This window comes from Muntiacus reevesi, chromosome 2, assembly GCF_963930625.1.
Source record: "Muntiacus reevesi chromosome 2, mMunRee1.1, whole genome shotgun sequence".
Lineage (NCBI taxonomy): Eukaryota > Metazoa > Chordata > Mammalia > Artiodactyla > Cervidae > Muntiacus > Muntiacus reevesi.
The window spans coordinates 174,072,342-174,096,077 of NC_089250.1; the positions used below are offsets into that span (position 1 = coordinate 174,072,342).

The window sequence follows — 23,736 nt, forward strand, 5'->3', positions numbered from 1 at the left end:
ACCCACAGAATGAGAAGAATTACTTGCAAATACTGAATCTGATAAGGGATTTGTGTCCAGAATGTATAAAGTGCTCTTACTAATAAAATCTCCTAACTCAGTAATAAAAAGACAACCCATTTTTAAAGTGGGCAAAGGATCTGAATGAACATTGCCCCAAAGAAGATACGCAAATGGCCAGGAAGCACATGGAGCAGTGATCAGCGTCACTCAGCACTGGGGAGACGGGGCCGACACCACCAGGAGACGCCCCGCACGCCCCGCAGGAGGGCTGAGGAGGGGCTGCAGTCCGCGCCTGCTGCCGGCGGGCCAGGCCACTGTGGTGGGCAAAGCCAGCCGGCCCTCAGACGTCAGGCAGCGCCGCGCCCTCCCAGAGAGCTGAGGGCATGGAACTGCTCTGAAGCCCGCTGTTCCGAAGGCCTGGGAAAACGAGACGACCCAGGTGTGCAGCCGGTGAACGTGGACAAGCTGTGGTCCACCCACAGGACCATGTGAGCTCGGCCGTGACAAGAAGTGCTGACACCCTGACAGCAGGGATGAGTCTGGAAACCGAGGCTCAGCGAGAGTAGGGGGAGGCCTGGGCCCACACGTGTGAGGCCACCGACACGCAGCGTCGAGGACAGACCCCCCCCCCCCGCAGAGGGCAGGCGGGTCCTCTCTCTGCAGGGCCCGGGGCAGGGGGCTGGGGAGGGCCCCTGTGGGTGCGGGCTCATTTGAGGATATGAAAACATTCTCAAATTAGATCATGGCGATGGTCACACAGCCCTGAGAATTCACGAAAACCACCAAACTGTAGACTCTAGAAGGCTGAGGGGTGCGGTGTGTGAACGACAGAAGTCAAGCCGCTCTGAGTAAAAATAATCGAGGGTAAGGCAGGCCTATCTCGGTGTGCCGTAAACCCTGAAACCACAAAAGGCAAGGCTGATAAACTTGATCACTTCAAAATCTGAAAGTCTCCACCGTGAAAACCGCCACGAGCAAAGTCAGGACAACCTCCGAGACACACCCCCACCTATTGTTTCTGAGGGCCGTGAAGCCACCTCTGTGAAACCCCCACAAAAGAAAGCAAGCAGCTCGGCCCAGGGCCCCAGAGGTCACACCCGGTTCTGCCACAGTCCCCGAGGCGGCGGAGGGCCAGGAGAGAAGGGGAGACGGGAGGGAAGGGCCTGCAGTAGCGAGGGGGCCAGGCAGAGGCCAGTGGGCGTGGCCTCGAGGGGAAGCCGGGCAGAATCCTTCAAGTTACAGTCAGAGCCTTCCAACTTCCCCTCCAGGAACGGAGGCCGCCTTGCTGCCCAGCGGGACCATGAGTGCACGGGGCAGTCCACTGGCCCAGGGGTCGTCTGGGAAGGACCCCCCGCCCCGACCCTGGGAGGACAGCGAGCCTCAGCAGGGCCCCCGCGCCCCCAGAGCCGTGCACGCAGACATGACCCTGGCCCAGTCGCGCGGGGGCGTCCCCGGCCTCATAAGGGGAGAAGCACATGTGCGGGGGCTCAGGCCCGGTGCTGGGGTGGCGCGGAGGGCCGGGTTCCATCTGAAGTGAGGGGAATGTCCTAAAGCTGACGATGGGGACATCTGCAGGACCCGGCGAGTGTGCCAAACACCGCTGAGGTGCACTTAAAAGAGCGAGTTATACAACTTGTGAGTCACATTTCAATAAAGCTGCTTTCAAGCATGTGCTACAGAAAAATACGAACTTCAGGGAAACACGTGACAAAAACGAAGCACGGACGAGGGGCCCTGCGCCCAGCTCTCCACACCCCGGGCCTCCCAGGAGCCGGCCTGGCTCGTGCCCGCCGGCCGAGGACTCAGGGCGGGGTCCAGCATCCCCGTCCATACCCACCGGGCCCCCAGGCGGGGGTCCGGCATGCTACAGGTCCAGCCCTGCCAGCCCCTCGAGGTCACGATGGGAGCAGACGAGCAGACAGCAGAAGGGGCTGAGCCCCCTCACCCCCAACCCAGCCCGGCCTCCCTGTCCCTCCCTGCTCACAAGGTGCACGCGCTGCTGGCTTGGGTCGAGGCAGCCTCGCCCTGCTGCCCGGCCCTGGGGCGAGGGTGCTTCCAGTCACGTGGTGTGTGTCCACATACGCAGCGGCCTCGCTAGGGTACATGCGGACTCTGAGTTGGCATGGAGGCGGAGTGGGCCCAGGACTCGGTGGGCGGACGGCAGGTGAAGGCCTTGACATCTGTCACCTTCTACGACTCTACCTAAGTTACCCATGAAACCCTGACAACAAGACACCCGTGCGGGTTCCCTGGGCACCAGGACGCCCCAGGAAGGAGGCAGGGCAGCAGGCACCAGGGGCCTGCGTGGGCCGAGCCGCGGGCTGGGTCTGAGGCCACCGTGGCAGCGGGCAGGCCCCCCCACCCGGCACCCAGCCCGGCCGTACCTCCACTTGGACATCCTCCCAGCTGTCCAGCCGCACGGACTTCACCTTGCTGACATGGGGGATGTTCCGGTGAATCCCAGAGCAGCTCAGACAGATGAACACCCCCAGGGTGTACGAGGCCCAGTCAGGATCTGCAAGACAAGGCCAGACGTCAGGGGGGCCGGCAGACCCCCAGGGTCTCCCCTGGGACGGGGGCACGGGACCACCGCCAAGGTCTGCACGCCCACCCTCCTTCCTGGGCTTTGTTTCCTCATTGGAGCGATGGGAGGAGAACGGGTCTGAGGGCCCCAAGCAGGGGTCCTGGCCGCCCCCACAAAAGAGCAGCCCCACGTCGTCCCAGGGACCCTCCGTCATCCCAGCCACCCCCACAAAGGACCAGCCCCCTGTCATCCTAGAAACCCCCCGTCACGCTAGCTGCCCCGAGGGCCTCAGGGGAGAGACTGGAAGCTGGGAGCCTGGGCGGAACACGGAACAGACAAGGTGCGGGAGGAAGACGGCCGTGTCTCCACGAGGGCCCTCAACCCGGCCTCTGCAGACTCTCCGCTGGGGGCTGGGGGGCTGAGGGCATGGCTGAGCCCCGACCCCTAATAAGGGCCTCTGGCCACTGACAGGGTGGGTGGCTGTGGGAAGGGGCTCCTGCTGCAGCTGGGGCAACGGGTTGGGGGGAGAATGTCTGGCCTGGGGACAGGGTCTGGCTCTCTGAGGCCACCGGGAGCCCGGCCCTGACCTCCCCACAACACGTCGGCGGGTCCCAAGCAGAGCCGGTGTGGGGGCGGCCCGGACCTGAGGCCTCAGCCAGCTCAGAAGGCCATGAGCGGGGGCCCCATCCTCCCCACACCCGCCGTCCACCCCCAGCTTCCTGTCCGCTGCCCACATCCCCCAGCTGCACCTCTGCCTGCGGGGCCCACAGACATCACGTCAGTTCTCCGGGTGGAACCCCGGGGACTTCTCCAGCCAGAGGGTGGTGCCCCAGGCACGGCCCCTGTGCCCCCCAGGCCTCCGTGACCACCCGCTGGGCCCCGGCAATTGCTGGGGGGACAGGGACAGGCCCGACCCCGCGGTCCCCACCACGACCTGGAAAGGCGCTCTGGCGGCAAGAGCCTGCCCACAGACAGAACCAGGCTTCCGAGCTCCCGGGCCCCCGGGCGTGTGGGGACCCCTGGCGCAGACACAGCGGGCTTGGGGAGGGAGAAGAACACCACGAACCCTGGCTCTGAGCCTCCCGGGGGGCGGTGGGAGGGAACACTGCTAGTCAGGGACCCCCAGATGACCTCCAGAGCCGGGGCTCCTGGACAGAAGAGCCCCACCCACCACCACTCTCCACCGGCTCGTGGGACCATCTGCAGGAAGTGACGCGCCCCCCAACACCCCTGGGGCCTCAGAGCTCTCCGCGAGCATCGCCGGGTCCAGCCCGCACGGCCAGCGTGCCCCCACCCTGGGTCCAGGAGCGCATCCTCCATGCCAAAGCGCGGCCCCCGCAGGGAATGAGGACAGTGGGAGGGGAGGCCAACAGGTCCGCGGGCACGTGCAGGTGGACGACATGCACCGGGGACCTCGTGGGGAGCCCATGTGCGCGGGGCGGGGGCGGGTGAGGGCCACGGCTCCCTCGCCCGAGCGCCTGCCTGGCCTCCCTCCGGGACCCGGCCCAGGAGAGCTCACGGTCCCACGGCTCCATCACACCCGCCACAGAGCCTCTCGGGGTGATGGTGGCCACTTTTTCACACTCAAAAGGGCTCCCTTTACCCTCTGCAGATCACACCCGAGAAAGTGCTGTTTGTGTGTCGAAAACCCCAGCCCCGTCCCAACGGAGAGAGAAGCAGGAAGGTCGGGCCTGAAGGGCTGGCGGCTCCTGCGTCCTCACGGACGGGCGTCGGGCAGCTGGGCCTGGAGGAGCAGCTGCAGGCGCGTTCCAGCCTCCCCGGGACCCCCACACCCGCTCGGGACGCAGTACCAGCCGCTGGGGTCCTGGGGTCCGCGGCCTGCTCACCCTCGCTGGCCACGTTGCCGGGCTTCGGCCCCGCCTCCCGCTGCGGCTGCATCAAAGCCCAGGGAGGGTCCCTGGGGTCACGCAGCAGCGGGCGGCTGGCCCGGGTCTCCCAGAACCACCTTCCTGATTCAGAGCGGGTGGGTGCCGGAGGGTACACCGGCCACCGTCCACAGGGGCCCCCGCCCAGTGCCCAGGCCGTGAGGAAGCCCGTCCTTCCTGCCCCCCTCCTGCCTGGGGTCCCCCGGCGGTGCCGGGGCCGGGAGATGGTTTTGAGTGAGTTGGAGGCAGGGGTGTCTCAGCCAGAAGTCTCCACACTGCAGCTTGTGGAGCACACGGTCTGCCTGCGGGAGTGCCCCCTCCACGTGCCCCACCTCTGGGCAGAGAGGCACCGGCCGCCCCGCCTGCCCACAGCACGGGCGCTGGAGCTGCCCGCCGGCCGGGTGCGCGCCTGTGTGCCCACTCCCTGCAGAGGCTTCAAACCCTCAGGCGGGGCGCAGCGCATCCCTGGGGGCCCGGAAGACGCCCAGTCAGGTGACTGGAGGAAGGTTCAGACCCTGCGGGGAGGATTCTGGGGGTGACTCTGAACAGCAGACCAAGGCCTCGGGGGTCAGGAGAGGGACTGGCCCAGCCCCCTGAAGCCACCAGAGCAGGAAGTGGAGACGAGCGGGTGTGCGGCCGTCCAGGTGAGCCGGCACCGTGCAGCCCCGCTGGGCGTAACTGATGACCACTTCCGGCCCGTCTGGGCGTCTGCGCTTCAGCAGATCAGCAAGTCACTCGCCAGCCCCTCCCTCCTCCTGGAAGCAGCCTCTCAGCACAGCCTTCTGGGGGGCTCGACGTCCACCCTGCGGCCAAAAGCCCGGGCAGGGGGTGGGGGCGGTCGTGGGAGGGGTGACCTTCGGCTTCCGGGGCGGCCATGCGCCCACGCCAGCACCAGGAGACGGCGCCGGGGCTGGGGTGTGAACGTCCGTGCAAGAGCCTCACACTCTGAGCGTGCCTCCAGGGTGGAGGCACAGGGCGGGAGAGCCGGTCGGGCGCCCCGGCACCAGGCCCTCAGGCCCAAGCAGAGGACCCCACCCTCGGCCCAGGCTCTGCTCTGGGGGCACGCCCCACCCTGCCCCTCTGTGCACCCAGGACGCGGGGACCCCCTTCCCGACGGCCTGGACTCAGCCGCCAAGACCTTGTGTCCCCAGCAGAAGCCGTGGGTCAGCAGCTCTGGCCAAGGGCACAGCGAGGGTGGGCGAAGTTCAGGGCCCTGAGGCAGAGGGGTGGGAGCAGGGCCGGGCCTGAGCCCCCCGCACCCCTCCCGGGCCTCGCAAACGTTGGGGCTGGCCCGCGCTTCTCCAGGCTCCTGCACGGGGGTGGCCAGGCCCGTGGTCAGGCAGACTCTGCCCTGCACCCCGCCTTCCTGCCCCCAGCTGCCCCGCCTGCCTTGCCTTCTCCTGGACACTCTGCGTGACTCAGGCCCCTGGCTCTTCCTGGGGCAGGTGAGACACGTCCTGGGGCTGAGGCAGGGGGAGCAGGTATGCGGGGGACGCCGCAGAGGGACTCAGGGTCGCCAAAGCCCGTGGCCCAGCTCCAGGTCCTCTGCCCCGGCAAGGCCACGGGCTGCAGCAGGGAGGGCTGAGCTCTTGAGGGGACAGCTGGGTGGCCCAAGGGGCACCAAGGCAGGGGGCAGGCGCTGGCTTCGGGGGTGCACTGCCCACGCCCATCACAGGCTCCCCCTGCTGAGCCGCTGAGGGTCCACCCTCACCTCCCGCTGGAGCCCGAGCTCTGGGGGGCAGGCAGTGCTCCGTCACTAAAGATGGCACTGCACACAGCAAGCGTTCAGCGCCTGTCTGTGGCCACACCTTCGCCTCTCCTCCTGCCCAGTCCCCAGAGAGGCAAGCAGTGGACCCGGGCCTGGAGTGGCCTCCCCGCCCGGCCCCTGCTCCCTTCTCTCTCGGGTCCATCTCTCCAGTTCTAGGATTGCCCCCACCAGTGGGCAGACCCAGCGGTCAGAGCCCCTCTCAGGCCCAAGGGCCCCTCACCTCCCAGTCGCCCCTCCGCCGCTCCCCGGATGCCCTCTGAGACCCTGGCCTCCCTGGCACCAAGCCCAGCCCTCCCGGACCGGGCACTGCCCTGGGTCCCCTGCCCACAGCCCCCGAGGCCACACGCACACCCCGCCAGGCCTCCGGCTTCCCATCTGGCCTTGTGGCTCTAAAGCCCAAGATCTGAGCTCGACAGAGGCAGTGGTCACGCAACCAGGGAACGTCCTAAAGGCCGGGAAGTCTTCCCTTTCCACGATCAGCTCTGCCTCGCGTGAATCTCACCGCAGCGAAGGTGAAGGAAAGCGAACGGGGATGCAGCCTCGGCCGCTTCGGCCGCCCCCACCCCTGGCGTCCCTGCTCTGGAACCTCCGTGAGCTCTGGGCCTCTCCACAGCAGTCCCGTCCTGCCATGTCCCCAGGGCCCGGACGGCTGCCCCTCTTCCTGCAGCCGCTCCCGCCCTTCTGCCCACACCCAGCTCCTCAGACTTCCAAGTGTTTCCAGGCTTTGACAGTCCCCCCACACCCCTCGCTCTTCAACGGCCTCCGGCCTCAACCTGCCGCCCCGCCGTCACCCCCGAGCCTGCGTCCCGGCACTGGACAGATGGGCTTTCCGCTTCCCTCTGCAACAAGCGAGGCTCGCGGGGGCCCGGCGGGTTGCCGCTGTGGGAGGAGCCGCGCCCCCGTGACCGGGGGACCCTGGCAGCCACGGTTACCCACCTGTGCCCAGGTCATAGCCCAGCAACAGCCTCCCCCAGTGAGCGCCCCCAGCCCGGCTGCACCCACTCGCTCCTGTCACTGAGGCCGCTCACCCCCACCCGGGGGACCCGTTCTGACCGCCGCCTGGCCAAGGCTCCACGGCCCCCGTTGCCCAATGCTGCCCACTCTCACGCACCAAGGCCTGTGCCAGGGCGCCCATGGGCAGGGGAAGCCCAGCCCAAAGAGGCATGCCGGTTAACCCGGGGCCGCGCGGGCAGGCAGGTAGGGGCATGCGGCCCCTCCATCAGAGCTGCCCCCCCCAACAGGAACGCCTCCAGCGCCGCCGCCTCTGGGGTCCTGGTCACAGCAGGTGAGGGCCCTGCTCCCTCCACGGGGCTCCCACACCGGGTCCCACCAACTGGTGACCCCGAGTTGCCCCTTGGTAACAGCGGGGTGCCCCTCCCCAAGGCCTCGCGAATGCTCTGCTGGCTGGGTCCCCACAAGGAATGCCCGGGGCTCACCGTGTCCTCCAGCTCCCTTCCCCCGGGACCCCCAACGCGGCTCAGGCTGCTCCCCACTAAACCCACCCCAGGCTGGCCCTCAGCTGAGGTGACCCCGAGCTCCCCCATCATCCCCAGGTCCCTGCAGCGGCCTCAACACGGCCAGGCGGGCAGCGGCTCCAACAGCCCAAAAGCTCATCCTCCAGATTCCAGCGGCCAGCATCTGCCCTGCCCTCCGGGAGGGGGGGGCCGCCGCGCTCGTGACCCGCCTGGCCTCTGCACGGGGCCACCTGCCACCCACACCAGAGCACAGAGCTCAAGTGAGGCGCAGGGCAAGGCACCCCAACACTCACACATGGGGCCGGGCAGCGCCCGCTCTGGGGCGGATCCAAGGTCAGCCCCAGCCGGCCCCCGGCTCTGGGTGGGGCTGCCGTGGGCCAGGTGAGGCTGGCACCCTGCTGGCCACCTCCGGGCCTACACGCTATCCTGGACAGACGGGGTGGAGGGCCCATCCTGGACAAGATTCCGGGAAGCTGGTGGGGCAGGGAGCACCCAGAGTCTCTCCACCTGGAGAACCACGGCGCTGGCAGAACGGGACGACAGAACTGTCCGGAGCGCCGGAGCCTGCGGAAGCCTCACAGCTTCAAGGGGCGGCCTGGCATCAACGGCGTTGGTGCTGCTCAGCTTCAGCTCTGAGCACAGCAGTGGTTACCCACCCCAGAGGCGCCATGTGATTAGATTCAAACGGCCAGTGTTCCACAAACACACGAGACACGCAGAAAACAGAGTGGGAAGGGCACCACTCGTGTTCAGCAGACTGGGAGCTCCCGCCCGAGGAGTCAGGCAAGAAGTGAGAGTCATCCAAACTAGGAAGGAAGAAGCAAAAGTAGAACTATCTCATTTGCCAGCGAAATGATCTTATATGTAGAAACATATAAAGACTCCACTAAAAAGCTAATGAAACCAGTAGATGAATTAAGCAATGTAGCAGCGTTCAAAGTTAATACGCAAAAAATCAACTGAATTTATATATACACATGTATATACACATACACGCTATATATGTATATACATATAACAATTTTAAAAGGAAACCACAAAAGCAATGTCATTTACATTAGCATCAAAAAGAATAAGGTACTTAAGAATTTTCTTAACCAGGGAAGAGAAAGACTTGTACAATGTAAGATACCTGAAAGAATTTAAAGAAGAAATAAATAAAAGGAAACACATCACATGTCCATGGAGTGGAAATTTCATATTGTTAAAATGCCATCATTACCCAAAATGATCTAAAAAGTCAAGGCAATACTTATCAAAATTCCAAAAATATTTTTTTGCAGAAATAGAAAAACCCATCCTAAAATTCCTATGCAATCTGAAGGGACCTCCAAAGTTACAGTAATCAAAACATAATCAAAATATATTGGCATAAAAATAGGCAGAGACCAAAAGAATAGAACAGAGAGTCCAGAAATAAACCCTCACATTTACGGTCAAATTACTTTTTGGCAAAGGTGCCAAGATCAATGGGAAAAATTGCTCAAGAAACAGTGCTGCAAAAAAAAAAAAAGAAGCAGTGCTGGGATGTTGGCTTCACATGCAGAATAGAGCTGGATCCTGACTCACACCACACGCAAAAATCAACTCAAAACAGATCAAGCACCTAAATGTGAGACCTAAGACAATAAAACTCTGAGAATAAAACACGGGATGACACCTTCATGACACTGGATTTGAAAATGCTTTCTTGGATAGGAAACCAAAGGGCAAAGGCAAGAAACGAAAAAAAACAAGCAAACTAGATTTCATGAAAATTAATAAAAACTTTTTTTTGGTCATGCCACGCGGCTTTGTGGAATCTTAGTTCCCTGACTAGGGACTGGACCCCGGCCCTCAGCAGTGAGAGCACGCAGTCCTAACCACTGGCAAGGAATTCCCTCATGAAAATATTTTAAACTTTGTGCATCAAAATATACTATCTACCAAGCAAAAAGGCAAACCACAGAAACATAGAAAACATTTGCAAATCATATATCTGATAAGAAAAGGACTCCCAAAATTCAACAACAACAACAACAAAAAAAAAAAATCCAATTTCGAAGTGGGCAAAGGATTTAAAAAGAAATTTCTCCAAAGAAGATATATAAATGGCCAGTCATGATGCATGATTAAGAAAATGCAAATCAGGACCACCGTGAGATAGCACCTCACACCCACGAGGGTGACTGCTCCCCCCCAAACCAAACCAGAGACGGTGAGGCTGGGGAGAGTCACACCCGTGTGCACTGCTGGTGAGGGAGAGAACGGCGCAGCCACTCTGGAAAGTGGCACACGATTACTCAAAAGAGTAAAGAGAGAATTAGCCATGTGACCCAGCAAGTCCACTTCTGAGCACACATCCAGAAGAACTGAAAGCAGACTCTTGAGATGTTTGTTCACCCACGTTCACAGCAGCATCGTCCACGACAGCTGAAATGCGGAAGCAACCTAAGTGTCCATCGATGGAAGAATGGGTAAGGAAAATAGTCCATCCATACAATGGAATGTGATTTGACCGTAAAATGGAAGGAAATGGAAATCAAAAGAAAGCTGGGATAGCTATTCTTAGGGAAAAATACTCAGGAAAAAAAGACTTTGAGACAAGTATTGCAGTAAGAGACAAAGAAGGACGTTACACAATGATAAAGAGGTCAACCCAACAAGACGCTGTAAATATTTAGGCACCCAAAGGAGGTGGTTGGATGGCATCACCGACTCGATGGACATGAGTTTCAGCAAGCTTCAGGAGTTGGTGAGGGACAGGGAAGCCTGGCATGCTGCAGTCCATGGGGTCGCAAAGAGTCAGACATGACTGAGCAACTGAACTGAACTGAGGTGCCCAATATAGGAACACCCCAAAATGTAGAGCAAATGTTAACAGACGTAAATGGAGAAAGAGATAGTGATACAGTAAGAGGAGGGGCTGTTAAAACCCATGTTCCTCAGCGGTTAGATTATCCACACAGAAAACCAATCAGGAAACTCTGGCTTTGGACAACACATGAGGCTGTGGACACACGTAGGAAATTCCGTCCAGAAGCCACACTGAGCACACATCCTCCCCAAGTGCACACGGGCATTCCCCAGGATAAATCATACGTTAGGCCAGAAAACAAGGCTAATTTGAGAAGGCTGAAATCACACCAAGTGTCTTTTCTAACCATGGTGATATGAAACTAGAAATCAAGAAATTGGACAACTTGGAAGAAACTGATTATTTCCTAGAAACATGCAACCTGCCAAGACTGAATCATGAAGAAGCAGAAATCTGGACAGGCCAGTGACTAGTGAGGAGACTGAGTGGGTAATCAAAAGCCTCCCAGCAACCCAGATGGCCTCACTGGTGAATTCTACCAAACACCTAAAAACAGTTAACAACAGTCCTTCTCAAACTCTTCCAGAAACAGGAGGGAACACTTTGAAACTCACTGAACAAGGCCAGCATTACCCTGACACCAAAATCAGATAAAGATACCTGGTTTTCTGTATAAAGATACACAAAAAGGAAATCACAGGCCAATATCCCTGATACAAAATCCTCAACAAATTTTAATCTAACTAAATTCAACAATGCATTAGAAGGATCATATACCATCATCAGTTGAGATTTATTCTAGGGATGCAAGTTCAGTTCAGTTCAGTGACTCAGTCGTGTCTGACTCTTTGCCATCCCGTGGACTGCAGCATGCCAGGCTTCCCTGTCCATCACCAACTCCCAAAGCTTGCTCAGACTCATGTCCTTTGAGTTGGTGATGCCATCCAACCATCTCATTTTCTGTCATCCCCTTCTCCTCCTGCCTTCAACCTTTCCCAGCATCAGGGTCTTATCCAGTGAGTCAGCTCTTCACATGAGGTGACCAAAGGATTGAAGTTTCAGCTTCAGCATCAGTCCTTCCAATGAACACCCAGGACTCATCTCCTTTAGGATGGACTGGTTGGATCTCCTTGCAGTCCAAGGGCCTCTCAAGAGTCTTCTCCAACACCACAGTTCAAAAGCATCAATTCTTCGGTGCTCAGCTTTCTTTATGGTCTAACTCTCACAAGGGATGCAAGGACAGTTCAATATTCCCAAATCAATCAATGGTGGTGGGTTAGTCGCTGAGTCGTGTCTGACTCTTTGCGACCCCACGGACTGTAGCCCACCAGGCTCCTCTGTCCATGGGATTTCCCAGGCAAGAATACTGGAGCGGGTTAGCCATTTCCTCCTCCAGGGGATCTTCCTGACCCGGGAATCAAACACGAGTCACCTCTGTCTCCTGCACTGCAGGCAGATTCTTTACCAACTGAGCTAGGGAAGCAGAAGAATCAGTGCCATGCACCAAGTGAAGAGAAAAACTCACGATCATCTCAACAGATGTGAAAATGCATTTGACAAGATCCAACATCCATTTACGATAAAAGCATAGAGGGAGTGCACCTCAACATAACAAAGGCCGCAAATGACAAGCCTTGAGCTGACATCACATTCAACAGTGAAAAGCTGAAAGCTTTTCCTCTAAGACCAGGAACAATATAAGGGTGCCCAGTCTTCCCGCTGTTATTCAACAAAGTATTGGAAATCTCAGCCACAGCAAACGGGCAAGAAAAAGAAATAAATGGCATCCAAACAAGAAAGGAAAAAGTAAAACTGTCATTGTTTGCAGATGACAATATATAATATATGGAAAACTAAGACTCCATGGAGAGACTGTTAGAACATGAGTTCAGTAAAGTTGCAGGATACAAATCAAAATACAACAATTTATTGTGTTTCTTTACACTAAAAAGAACCCACAGACACAAACGATGGAGGCTTCCTTGGTGGCTCAGTGGTAAAGAATCCACCTGCCAACACGGGAGACCCAAGTTAAACCCCTGACCCGGGGAGATCCCACAAGCCATGCAGGAGCGAGCGCCACAGCCACCGAGCCTGTGCTCTGGAGCCGGGGAGTCACAGCCGCTGAAGCCCAAGTGCCCCGGAGCCCGCGCTCTGCAGCAAGAGACGCCTGCACGCCGCAACTGGAGAGGCGCCCCTGCTCGCCACAGCCAGAGAAAAGCCCAGGCAGCAACAACACCCAGCACAGCCAAAAACAAAACAAAAAGAATAAAAACATCAGAGAGAGAAAGAAAGCTAACAACACATTTACAACTGCGTCAAAAAGAATAAAATAAATAGGAATACCTTTAGGCAAGGAGGAGAAAGACACGCGTACTGAAAACTACAAGATGCTGAAGACACAGGCGGATGGGACTGCACACCGTGCTCACGCACTGGAAGAATTAACACTGTTAAAGCGTCCGCACCCCCAAAGCCGTCCTCGGTGTCAGAGCAGGCAACACAGAAATCCCTGTCAAGATCCCAGCAGCACCACAGAACAAACCATCCTAACGTTTCTGTGAACCTTGAAGTCCAAACAGCCAGGGCGAACTTGAGAAAGAGGAACAACGCTGCAGGCGTCATAGTTCCTGATTTCAAACTACGTTACAAAGCTATAGGAATCAAGAGAGTACATAAAAAAGTATAGTATTAGCATAAAGACAGACATACACATCAATGGAATAGAACAGAGAGCTTAGAAATAAGCCCGCACCTCTGCGGTCAATTAATCTACAACGAAGGAACCAAGACTACAATGGAAATAGGACGGTGTTTTCAATAAACAGGAAAACTGGGCATCCATGTGCAAAACCAGGGCCACTCTCTTACAAAAGTCAACTCAGAACGGACTGAAGACTCGAGCGCAAGGCCCAGAGCCACAGAACCAGGGGAACGCGGGCAGCAAGCTCCCTGACGTCAGTCCTGGCGATGAGTCTGGGGGCCTGACACCAAAAGCGAAGGCAGCAGAAATAAACCAGTGGGACTAAAGACTGCACAGCAAGACCGTCAACCAAACAGGCAGGCGACCCACGGGAGAAAATATCCGTAAATCACGCGCCTGACAGTGGGTCTAAACACATCCAAATACACAAAGAACTCATGTGATAGCAAGCCAACAACAAGAGACTCAACACTTCAATTAAAAACTGGGCACAGCCTCTGAGGAGACATTGTTCCAAAGAAGACATTCAGATGGCGTGGTGTGTGGAGAGGTGCTCATACCACTAACCACCAGGGAAATGCAGATCAAATCCACAGTGAGGCATCAGCTCACCCATGAGCAGAGCCAGCAAGAAAAAGACAGGAAATAACAAGCCAAGGGTGGCAGTGGACACAAGGATACATTTGGGTGACATTGCAGATAGAAAACAGAACGCAGGTTCCTCAAAAAATTAAAAATAGGACTTCCATACAATCTAGTAATTTCACTTCTAGATATTTTATTGAGGGAAACGAAAATGAATTCATAAAGATGTCTGTATGCCCATGTTTACTACAGCAGCCCTACCACAGCTAAGATACGGACGGCTGGATAAAGAGGTGACACAAATGGATACTATTCAGCCATCAAAAAGGAGACCCTGCCATTTCTGACCACGTGGATGGATCCCGAGGGCATCACGCTGAGTGAAATAAACCAGAGAGAGGAAGACAAATGCTGTATTAACATGTGCAATCTAAAAAACCAAACCCCAAACCCCACGCTCACAGAGAGAGAACAAGTTCTCAGAGGTGGGGCTGTGTGAAGAGGGGTCAAAAAGTACAAGCTTCCAGTTACAGAATCAACGAGGCCCGCGGGCAAACGCACAGCATGGGACTGCAGCCGCCAGCACTGCAGCAGGCAGACACCCGGAAGGTGCTAAGAGAGCAGATCTTAAAAGTTCTCGTCACAAGAAGAAACCCTGCATGAGGGATGCTAACTAGACTTCTTGTGGTGACCGTTTCTCAGTATGCACAAGCATCGAATCACTGTGTTTACACCTGACACTAATACGACGTTGTAGCCAACGACATCTCAGCTGTTTAAAGGCAGGAAACCGTGCCACCTGACCCAGCGGGACAAACGCTGTGGACGTTCCGTTCAGCGACACAACTCAGACACGGAAGGACAGGTCCTGTGTGAGCCTACTTGTCTGGCTCGAATCCACAGAGACGGCGAGGGGAAGGGTGCGGGCTGGGGCGAGGAGGGCGTCAGTGTTCAACTGGACACAGCTCTGTTTTGCAAGATGGAGAGAACTCACGAGATGGACTGAGACGGACGGTCGTGACGGCTGCATGACAACGTGGACGTACACTGCGCAACAGTGAGAAGCGTGACTTTTATGTGGATTTCACCACAATGGAAAAAAGTGACCTAAAACCCAAGCAGGCTGCGGCTCCAGGGAGCGGGGACCGTCTGCCCAGCCCACTTCTCGGCAGCCCCCTGCCGGCCACACTCTCAGGGGACCCTCTCCCAAACTAAGCCACGGTGCAGAGCCCCTCCCAGCCTGGGTACTCCTGCCCCACTTCACAGCAACGTCTGAAAAGCCACCTCTGCCTTGAAGCCTTCCGGGGTGGAGTGCGGACCTCCTGCTCTGAGGTCTGGCAGGCAGACGCTCCAGCCCCGGCTGAGCGGTGAGGACTGGCCCCCAGTGCCGGGCCCCCAGCAGGGTCTCCACACCACCGTCCCACCACCGTCACTCCAGAAAGCGCTCCTTGACAAGCCCAGACCTCACCAATCAGAACTGTTTTTACCTGGTGGTGCAGGTGACAGGCATCAAAGCCCCACGGAAGGACCACCCACACCTCACCCAGGGAACGCGTGGAGGCCTCGCCCTTCCTGGCTATCGGAGGCCAAACAGTCACCTGGCGGGTGACTGATGAGGCGGGTGACCCGAAGGAAAGAAGTGCAGCCCCCGCACCTCTGGGATGGAGACCCTCCCATCCAGGCCTGCACTGAGGCGCACCTCTGGGAGCCTCAGACCAGGCCCCGTGCTCAAGGGCAGCGGCGCCCACTCTGGGGCAGACAACCAGAGGGTCTGGGGGCTGCAACCACCCCCAGACAGCCTCCCTGCCGGCAGCCCTCGCATGGTGGCCTGCCCAGATCTATCCCCACAGCCCCACGCCTGGCGGTTGGGGGCCCAGGGCCCACCCGTGTCCTGCCATGCAGAGCCAAGGCCCTGGGGACCCCCAGCCCCGAGGTGCCGCTCCAGGTGGGCTGCAGCGGAGACAAGCAGGAGCACCAGCCGCTGTGGGAGGGTGCTGTCCTCCTCCGGCCCCCATCAAAGCCAGGAAGGGCTCCAGTCAGCCAGCTGGCCGCGGCGGGGACAGGAAGTCACAGCAGCGCCCCAGGGAGGCCCCCACCATGGACAGAGCCATGGGGCTGCAGCAGAGACACGGCAGGCGCGAGACGGGTCAGGGGGCCGGGCACCTGGACAGCGGTCACCCCTGAGGCCCCACGCCCACTGAGTCAGCTCCAGGTCTTCAGGCCTCGGTGTCCCCAGCTGTAAAATGGGGGCCCACGTCCTGGCTGCTCCTCAGGCTGCCAGACAGACGAGGCGAGGATCTGAGGTCATGGATGGAGTCTGAAGAGCAGAGGTGTGGCCCAGTGCCAGGCGGCGGGCTTCCTGAGCGCCTGTGCCCGCGGGGCGGGGGTGGGGTGCCCCTGGCGGAGTGGGTGGGTGGGCGCAGCGGCTGCAGGATCACCACACCAAGGAGGCCCCTCTCCCTCCTGCCAGGGAGGCTCGGGGTCCCAAGAAGCTCCTCTGGGCAGGGTGGCCTGACGGCCTGGCCCCTCAGACCAGGCCTGGCAGGAGACGGTGCGGACAGACCACTCCCTGGCACGGCTCGCCCTCCTGACAAGTGGAAACACAGGCCCGGGAGAGAGAAGTAGGGTGTCCAGGCGGGCAGCAGCAGGCGGTGGCGATGCAGCCTCAGGGCACAGCCGCAGGCCCTGGGCAGCTCTGGAGGGAGGCCGTGGGGAAGGCCCTCAGCCCGCCCGCCTCCAGGGAAGCCTGCCGCTGCTTCCCCTCGGGGCCGCTCCACTCCAGATTCCCTGCATGGGAGGCGGCGGGAGGGAAGAGACCCCTCCCAGCCCAGTGGGCAAGCAGCTGTCAAGAGCCGGGCAGTGAACGTCCACAGTCTGTGTCCCCACTTTCCCTCTCTGGGGGCTCAGCCACTCCATGCTGTTCGGCTTGCTCTAAGGGGCTCAGGCTAGGCCCCCCTGGGGGGGGGGCGGCGCCCAGTGTGTCCCTGCAGGCCAGGGGGCCGCCCTAGCTGCTGGGGGCTGTTCCAGCCCCACCCCCACTGCAGCCAGGACCTGCCGGGGCGCCAGTTCACTAAGCAGGGTCCCGGGGGCCTGAGAGCAGAGCCTTTTCTCTTCCTGCCAACCCCTGAACAGTAACCCCAGGACTCCCGGGCCTTGGAAATCACCCCAGAGCACCACCCAGGAGCGAAGTCCAGGAGATGCCCGCCGGGAGACTGCACCTGCCCAGGGCCCCACCTGAACTGGCCACCTGCTCAGGGCAGCAAGGCTGGGGGCGGGGGGCCTGCGACCCCTTTCCCAGCGGGTCCACGTGGCCGCGGCAGGTGCTTCCTCCCCCGCTCCCAGCGCAGGGCCGGAGGGCGGCTGCAGGCTGGGGCCATGACGTCACCGCAGGTGGGGGCGGCGGCGGACCCTCCATCCCCGCGGAGGAGCCGCGGTCCGGCTCACCCATCCCCTCCCTGCCGCCGGTCTCCCGCCGCGATTTCCTCTTTCTTTGCGGAGCCCCAGGTTTCGCAAGGCGGCGGCTGCCGGCGGCTGACAAGACACGCAGCCTGGGGGAGGGGAGGCGGCGACAGAGCCGCGGGCCGGGGGCCGGGGGCCGGCGGGGACCGGGCCCGCGCCTCACCGGAGCGGGGGCCAGGCTCCACGGCCCGCGCCCCCCAGCCCTGCGGGCGCTGCAGCACCCCTTCCCGGCCCAGGGCTGGCATCCAGGCCAGCACCCGGCCCGGGCCGCAGACGCCCGGGCCCGCACCCACGCGGGCCCACAGCACCCCGACGCGCCCGGCCGGCCCGCACCTACCCGGGGCGCCGCAGTCGGCGCAGCGCGCGTTCCCCGGCCGCTGCAGCAGCTCCAGCACGGCCTTCCGCCGCTCCTTGGCCATGGCCGCGACGCCGGGTGGGGAGCGCCCGCCCCGCCACACTAGGGCCCCACGCAGGCCGCCCGCCGCCGCCGCCCCTGCGCCATCCTGGGCGGCTCAGCCCGCGCGCCGGTTCCGCATTCCTGCCGCCCGCCCGGCCCCGCCGCCGCTCTCCTCGCCGCCGCGGCCGCCGAGCGTGTGCCGGCGCGGGGCCCGGGGCGCACGGCGCGCTCTGGCCGGCGCGGCCCGCGGGCGGCCCCCAGCGGCGCGGGCGGAAGGGCGGGCGAACGGCCTCCTCCCGCGCCGGCCCGACGCCCCAGCCCGCGCTCCCGGGACCCGCCCAGGGACCCGCAGGGGCGGTCTCCGGGCCGGCGCCCACCCTATCCCCCTGCAGCGGGCCCACCTGGCCGGGCAAGACACCAGCAGCCACGGTCGCGGGGACCGAGGGTGGGACCGTCCCCGTCACTCGCCCTGACAGCGCCTGACAGCTACTGCGCCCCCAGGGGCAGTGCCCCAGGCCCAGCGGGCAAGCAGGGAATGCACGAAGAAGGGGTGCACGCGCGCCCTGAGGACCACCTCCCTGTCCTGCGAGGAGAGGCTGGCGGGGGCGCTCAGGCCACAGCAGGGCCCTGCTCTGCACCCAGCCGGGAAGGGCGGGGTGTGCGGGGAGAAGGGTGCTCTGGATACAGCCTTCTGAGTCAGGAGGCCAGCATGGGGGAGAGGAGGGGACGGGTCTCTGTTCAGTTTCTTTCCCGTTTCTTCTTAAATTATGAATGCAGTGATGCAGCTGGTTAGAAACAGCGGACAGCCTCCCCCCGCCCCACCCCGTGACTGAGCCAAACACTGTCAGCGACTGCTAGCGTTCTTCCAGAACGGTCCTCGGCCGGGCAGTCCGCGGCAGGGGGTGCACTGCGGGCGTGTGCCACCGGCCAGGGTCTCAGCTGGATGCTGTGCCGGAGTCCCGGGGGCCCACAACCAGGAGAGCACCTCCAGGACAGGGGGAAGGGCCTGCCACCTCGCCCTCCACAGAGGCTGTGTGGGCCTGTCCACCGAGGCCTACTCTGGCCAACACTGGGGCGCGGTGCTTCTAGAGCTCTGAGGATCTCTCGGGCAGGACACGGGAGCCCACTTGGGCTTGAGTTTCTAAACCACAGGCCCTGCGTCATCGTGTGCTTGAACTGGCCTCCTCTCTCCCTCATCAGATGGCGCCCTTCCGGGCGGGATGGGTGGTGTCCTCATCTCGGGGTCCCCATGCCAGGGTCAGAATGTGCCACAGAGCAGAGTGGGGAACAGCGCGTCACGAAGACACACTGGCATCAGTCACAACAGCAATTACTTCACTGACTCAGTGGCTCAGATGGTAAAGCGTCTGCCTGCGATGCGGGAGACCCAGGTTCAGTCCCTGGGTTGGTAAGATTCCCTGGAGAAGGGCACAGCAACCCATTCCAGTACTCTTGCCCGGAGAATCCCTTGACAGAGGAGCCTGGCGGGCTACAGTCTGTGTGGTCACAGAGTCGCTCACGACTGAGCGACTTTCACTACATCAGGCATTAGGTCAAACCCCTTCCCATTTAATCCCCATTTTACAGATGCTGAAAAACAGAGGCATAGAGGTGTTCAGTCACACCCAAGGTCACAAGTGGCTTCTAGGTGGAAGGACTGGGATGAACACACAGCTGGGGAACAAAGAGCCGAGCCCCCGCTCCCCCCGCCCCCAGCGGCAGGGATGCTGGGGGCCGAGGAGGGACCGGTGGGGGCAGGGAAGCTGGAGGGGCTGGGAGCACGAGCAGGCGAGGCGCAGGCTGTCTGGCAGCCGGTCCTTCTGCTTCTGTCGTCCCATGCGACTGTGGGGGTGATGACACGGTCCAGGGAGGCGGATTCAAGGACAGGGGTCAGGATGTAAGAGCCTTAAAGAGACAGGCAGGACGGAGCTCTGCAGCCCCTGACCCGGCCCCCAGGCCAAAGGGAAGCACAGGGTGCAGTGGGCTGGTGTGGGGCTCCTAGGACGCAGGGCACGCGCAGCCCCAGGCGGGCCACGCCCGACAGGCCCTTGCCCAGGCCCCAGGGGTTGTCGGAGGGGCTGGAGGCCAGCACACAGGGCCCTGGGGGGCCCCTCTGCTGAGGGGACGGGAGCAAGGGGAGTGACCACGCTGTCTGCTTTGTGGGAGGGGGCACGTGAGGGTGACGGGAGCCAGCCACGCCCGCTGAGGTGTGGGGGACACGCGGACAGGCAAACACCCAGGACTCAGAGCCTCGTGGCCTGAGGAAGGCTGTGAGGATGGGGGAGGGCGCAGCACTTGGGAGACCAAGGAGGGGTCCTCCTGCGGGCTGGAGACAGAGTCCAGGGCAGCTGACAGCATGGAGGCCGCAGTGGGCCCCCCAGCAGGGCCAGGCAGAGGGGGGCCGGGCAGGAGGTGGGGGAGTCACGAGGACGGGGTGGAGGGCAAGGGAGGGGAGGGCCCGAGAGGCAGGACCCCAGCCCCAGGGGCTGCAGGGCGACGGGGTGCAGGCGCGGAGGACGCAGGCTGACAGGAGCCCCACGGGGTGCCAGCCACCAGCCCCTGGCAGCGGTGCCCAGACTCCTGAGGGACTTCTGCAGGGCAGAGGGGTTGGCCCTCCGGCCTGGGCGGGGCGGGGCGCCCAGAGGGGGCCTGCAGGGCGGCTGGGCCCTGGACAGCACCCTCGGCGTGCCTGTTCTGTGCAGAGCCCTGAGCAGTGGGGACCCGTCTACCAAGGGGAGAAAACGGGGAGCCCCAGGCCGTGTCCACCGCCCCCACCAGTCCCCCTGCCTGAGAGCTGGGTTTCGGGTGCATGGGGGAGGGAGAGCGGGCACTGCCCTCCATCCTTTCCTGGCCACGTCGTGGCTCGGGGCTGCGCAACCGCAAGGTTCCGGGGTGGTGTTGGGCAAGATGGGAGCATGGCAGGCACCTGGCAAGCAGCCAGCCCGGCCCGAACCCTCCTGGGCCTGGGGGGGCCATGGGCGTTCCTCCCTGGCACCCTCCATCCCCCCGGGCCTGCTCTGAGCCGCACCTGGGCTGGGAACTCAGGTCTTCCCAGGCGTGGACGAGCCGGGGGGTCGGGGTCAGTCCTCTGTTGGGGACTGGGTGGCAGCTGAGGGCAAGGTCCCCACGGGGACTCCGGGGGCTGAGGAGGTAAGCACCTCCCAGAATGTGGGAGACGCAGAGACTCGGCTGACACGCCTGGCCACGAGCGGCGGCTTCCGGTGTGGCTGGCCCAGTTCCTGTTTTAAAGCCCTCGCCCTCCTAATTCCTGAGCCTCAGCCTCCAGCCCCACCCCGATGAAGGAAAACAGAGACGCCCCACAGAGAGGCGACCCTCGGTGTGCGGGGTGTGCACCCCTCCCTGCCCCACAGCCGGGGCAGCGGGGGACGCTCCCGGCACCAGGACCGTGTCTCCATCTACGAGCGGAGCTGGCTCTAGAGACCCAGAAGGGTCTCAGGGGGGTCCCCAGAGGGGACGGGTGGGGTGGGGTCTCCGTGGGGGCAGAGCTCCAGGGCTGGTTCAGTGGGTGTGGGGACATTTAAAAAGAGTTTCTGCCTGGTATCCTGAAGAGAACCAGCATGTGGCAGGGGGACGTGTCTGCAGGCCCCTCGGGCTCCTGGAGGACCTGGGCTCCCAGGGTGCCCCCCTGGGGCGGGTGTGGGAGCCGGGGGAAGCCCGGGTGCAGTCTGGGGAGAGGGCTGCGGCCGCAGTGATGCTCCGTCTCCTGGGCCCCAGCTCTTTGAGCACTGACATCCAGTCGGGGACTTAAAGTTCACAAATGAGTGGGACTCAAAACTCAGAAAGAACTCTGACAAGCCAGTGGGAAGAGAAACCGAGCAGCACTTTCTCCCAGGAAGACACACAGACGTGCAGGTGCCCAGCATCACGGCTGTTGGCAGACGGGGACGGCTGCACCCGCGCAGACCCATAAACGGAGCATCACCCACTCCACCAAGTACGCACCCGAGAGACGGAAAGCGCGCACACACTCAGAAATGTGTACGTGAATGTTCACAGCAGCACTCCTCACAGGAGCCAAAGCGGGGTGAGCCCTGTCCGGCGGCGGAGCGTGGATACAGCCGGGCAGGACTCGGCCGCGAAAACGAGAGCAGCGTTACAACGCTACAGCCCGGAGGAACCGCAACGGTCAGTGAGAACAGCCGGTCGTGAACGCCCACGGCATGCCGGGGTGCTCCCGAGGCCTCGGACCTGTCGATTCCAGCCCCTGCTGAGCCACCAGGCCCGCGGAATGGACCGGTCAGCGGTCCTCAGGGGCAGGGAGCCGGGGCTGCGAGGCCCTGCTCACCTACGGCTTGAGGCTTGTCTGCAGGACCAGGCCCCAGGCCTGTCTGTGGACCAAGCACAAGGGACCCCGCCCCACCTGCAGGGCGAGGCGGCGGGAGTCCACAGCCCGTGTGGAATCACCCCACAGCTCACCAGGCCCTGCAGGCTGTGCACACGGCAAGGCCAGGTCCTGGGCTGACACGCGGGGGCAGGACAGGTCAGGCCGCGGACAGGGGGACCAGCGGGGCGTGAGGGGTCCTCACCTTCCCCGGCAGGGTCTGTGCATCTGCGCCCCACCCTGTCCACCCGTCAGCCTCACACACGCCCTCCCCCAGGAGCTACTTGCCCCGCCCCGATGGTGGGGCCTACGGGCTGTCCCGCCCTGATGGGTGGGGCCCACGGCTGCCCCGCCCCAATGGGTGGGGCCTGCGCCTGCCCCGCCCGATGGGTGGGGCCTACGGCTGCTCCGGGGTGTGGACCGGGAGCCGTGAGCCTCCAACCCAGGAGGACCCAGTACCCCCGCCTCCAAGACTTGGAGGGGACTCAGCTCCTGCTGGCGCGCAGTCTCCCCGAGTCTCTCCTGAGCCGCCACCTGCCAAGGCCTGGTGGGGGTCCCCCACCTCCCGCCCGCCCCCCAACCGGCTCATGTGCCAGGCACAGGGGTACGGTGTCACAGGGGCGTCAGCCGCCATCAGACCACAGCCCAACCTGGGTGTGAGGATGGCAACCATCAGGCGCTGGGGTCAGAAGCCAAGTCTGGGGCAGCTGCCACCAGCGCAGGCACAGGGCTCTCCTCTCCAGAACCCTGCCCCCATCATCACGCCCAGGACTCTCTTCACAGAGCGGGGAGAAGCCCGACCCTAGCCCTCCGCGCCCAATGCCCCAGGGTGGTCTCCTCTGCAGCGGCTCCACTGCGCCCTGGGCACACAGCCCGCAGGTGTGGACGGCGAGCCCCTGCAGTCCCTCACGGGTCCCTGAGCCCGGGGTGACCAGGGCGCAGGCACTGGGGGCTGGCCCTCCCGCCTCCAGCCAGGGCCCCGTGTCAGGAGTATCCAGGGCCTCAGAGACGCACAGCCTGGCCCGATGTGTTGCACCTGGAGTGTGGAGGTCACTGCACGTTCGCTGCGCCCGTGGGGGCCCCAGGGGACGGCCCTCCCACAGGTGACCCCAGGCACTGCGGCGCCACCACCGGCCAGCAGGGGCCGCCATGCCACCACAGTCTGTGCCCCGCTGCGGCTTCCGGGAGGGAGAAGGGCCCTTCCCACGCCCGGCTTCTGTCACCGGGCGGCTGGCGCCCTGCACACGCCAACCCTAACCCCCCGCGACGTGGTAACCCCGAGCTTGGTAACACGGCCTGGCACCTTCAGAAGGCTGTTCCCCTAGCTGATGTTTCTATTGTTTCTATGAAAATGATAGATGCTTGTTATAAAGAGTCACAAAGAAAAACTGGTGGCCAGCTGTGCACGGCGCGGAGATGGCCCTGTTTGCCGAGCGCCGCCCGGGTCCTACTCCACACACTCCTGGAAGCCCTCCCGGACCCCCAGGGCTGGGGGCTGTCCTGCTCTGGGCTCCCGCTGCCCCCACGTGCTTCCCAAGGACAGAGAGCAGCCACCTAAGATCCCTGCTCCTCCTGAGGGCCAGGGCCACACCATCCAGGACACAGGGAGGGCAGAGGCCGCGGGCTTCTCTGCAGGAGTAAAGAGGCCAACGTGCACACCCTTCAGTTTCCTTTGAAGAACGTCTACTGAGTAATCAAAACCACCACTCACCGCAAAGCACAGCACACGGTAACATGTAAGCCACGTGTGTAAAACAAGCGGGGTTCTGCTGTGTCCCCCAGTTCGAAGCTGCCCA

The 23,736-nt window shown here is 61.9% G+C and overlaps 1 protein-coding gene across 3 annotated transcripts in view; it reads right to left on the minus strand.

The window, feature by feature from the left end:
* Positions 1-23,736, minus strand: part of ADAP1 (ArfGAP with dual PH domains 1) — a 46,898-nt gene that overhangs the window by 19,897 nt on the left and 3,265 nt on the right. For 2 of the 3 annotated variants that reach the window (XM_065923651.1, XM_065923650.1), the window contains exons 1-2: positions 17,539-17,840; positions 2,388-2,518 (exon numbers count right to left, since the gene is read on the minus strand). In XM_065923651.1, the coding sequence (XP_065779723.1) occupies positions 2,388-2,518; positions 17,539-17,620 (213 nt within the window). In that variant the 5' untranslated portion in view covers positions 17,621-17,840. Of the gene's footprint in view, positions 1-2,387; positions 2,519-17,538; positions 17,841-23,736 lie in introns of those variants that run through there. The other variant, XM_065923649.1, reaches the window with a different exon arrangement.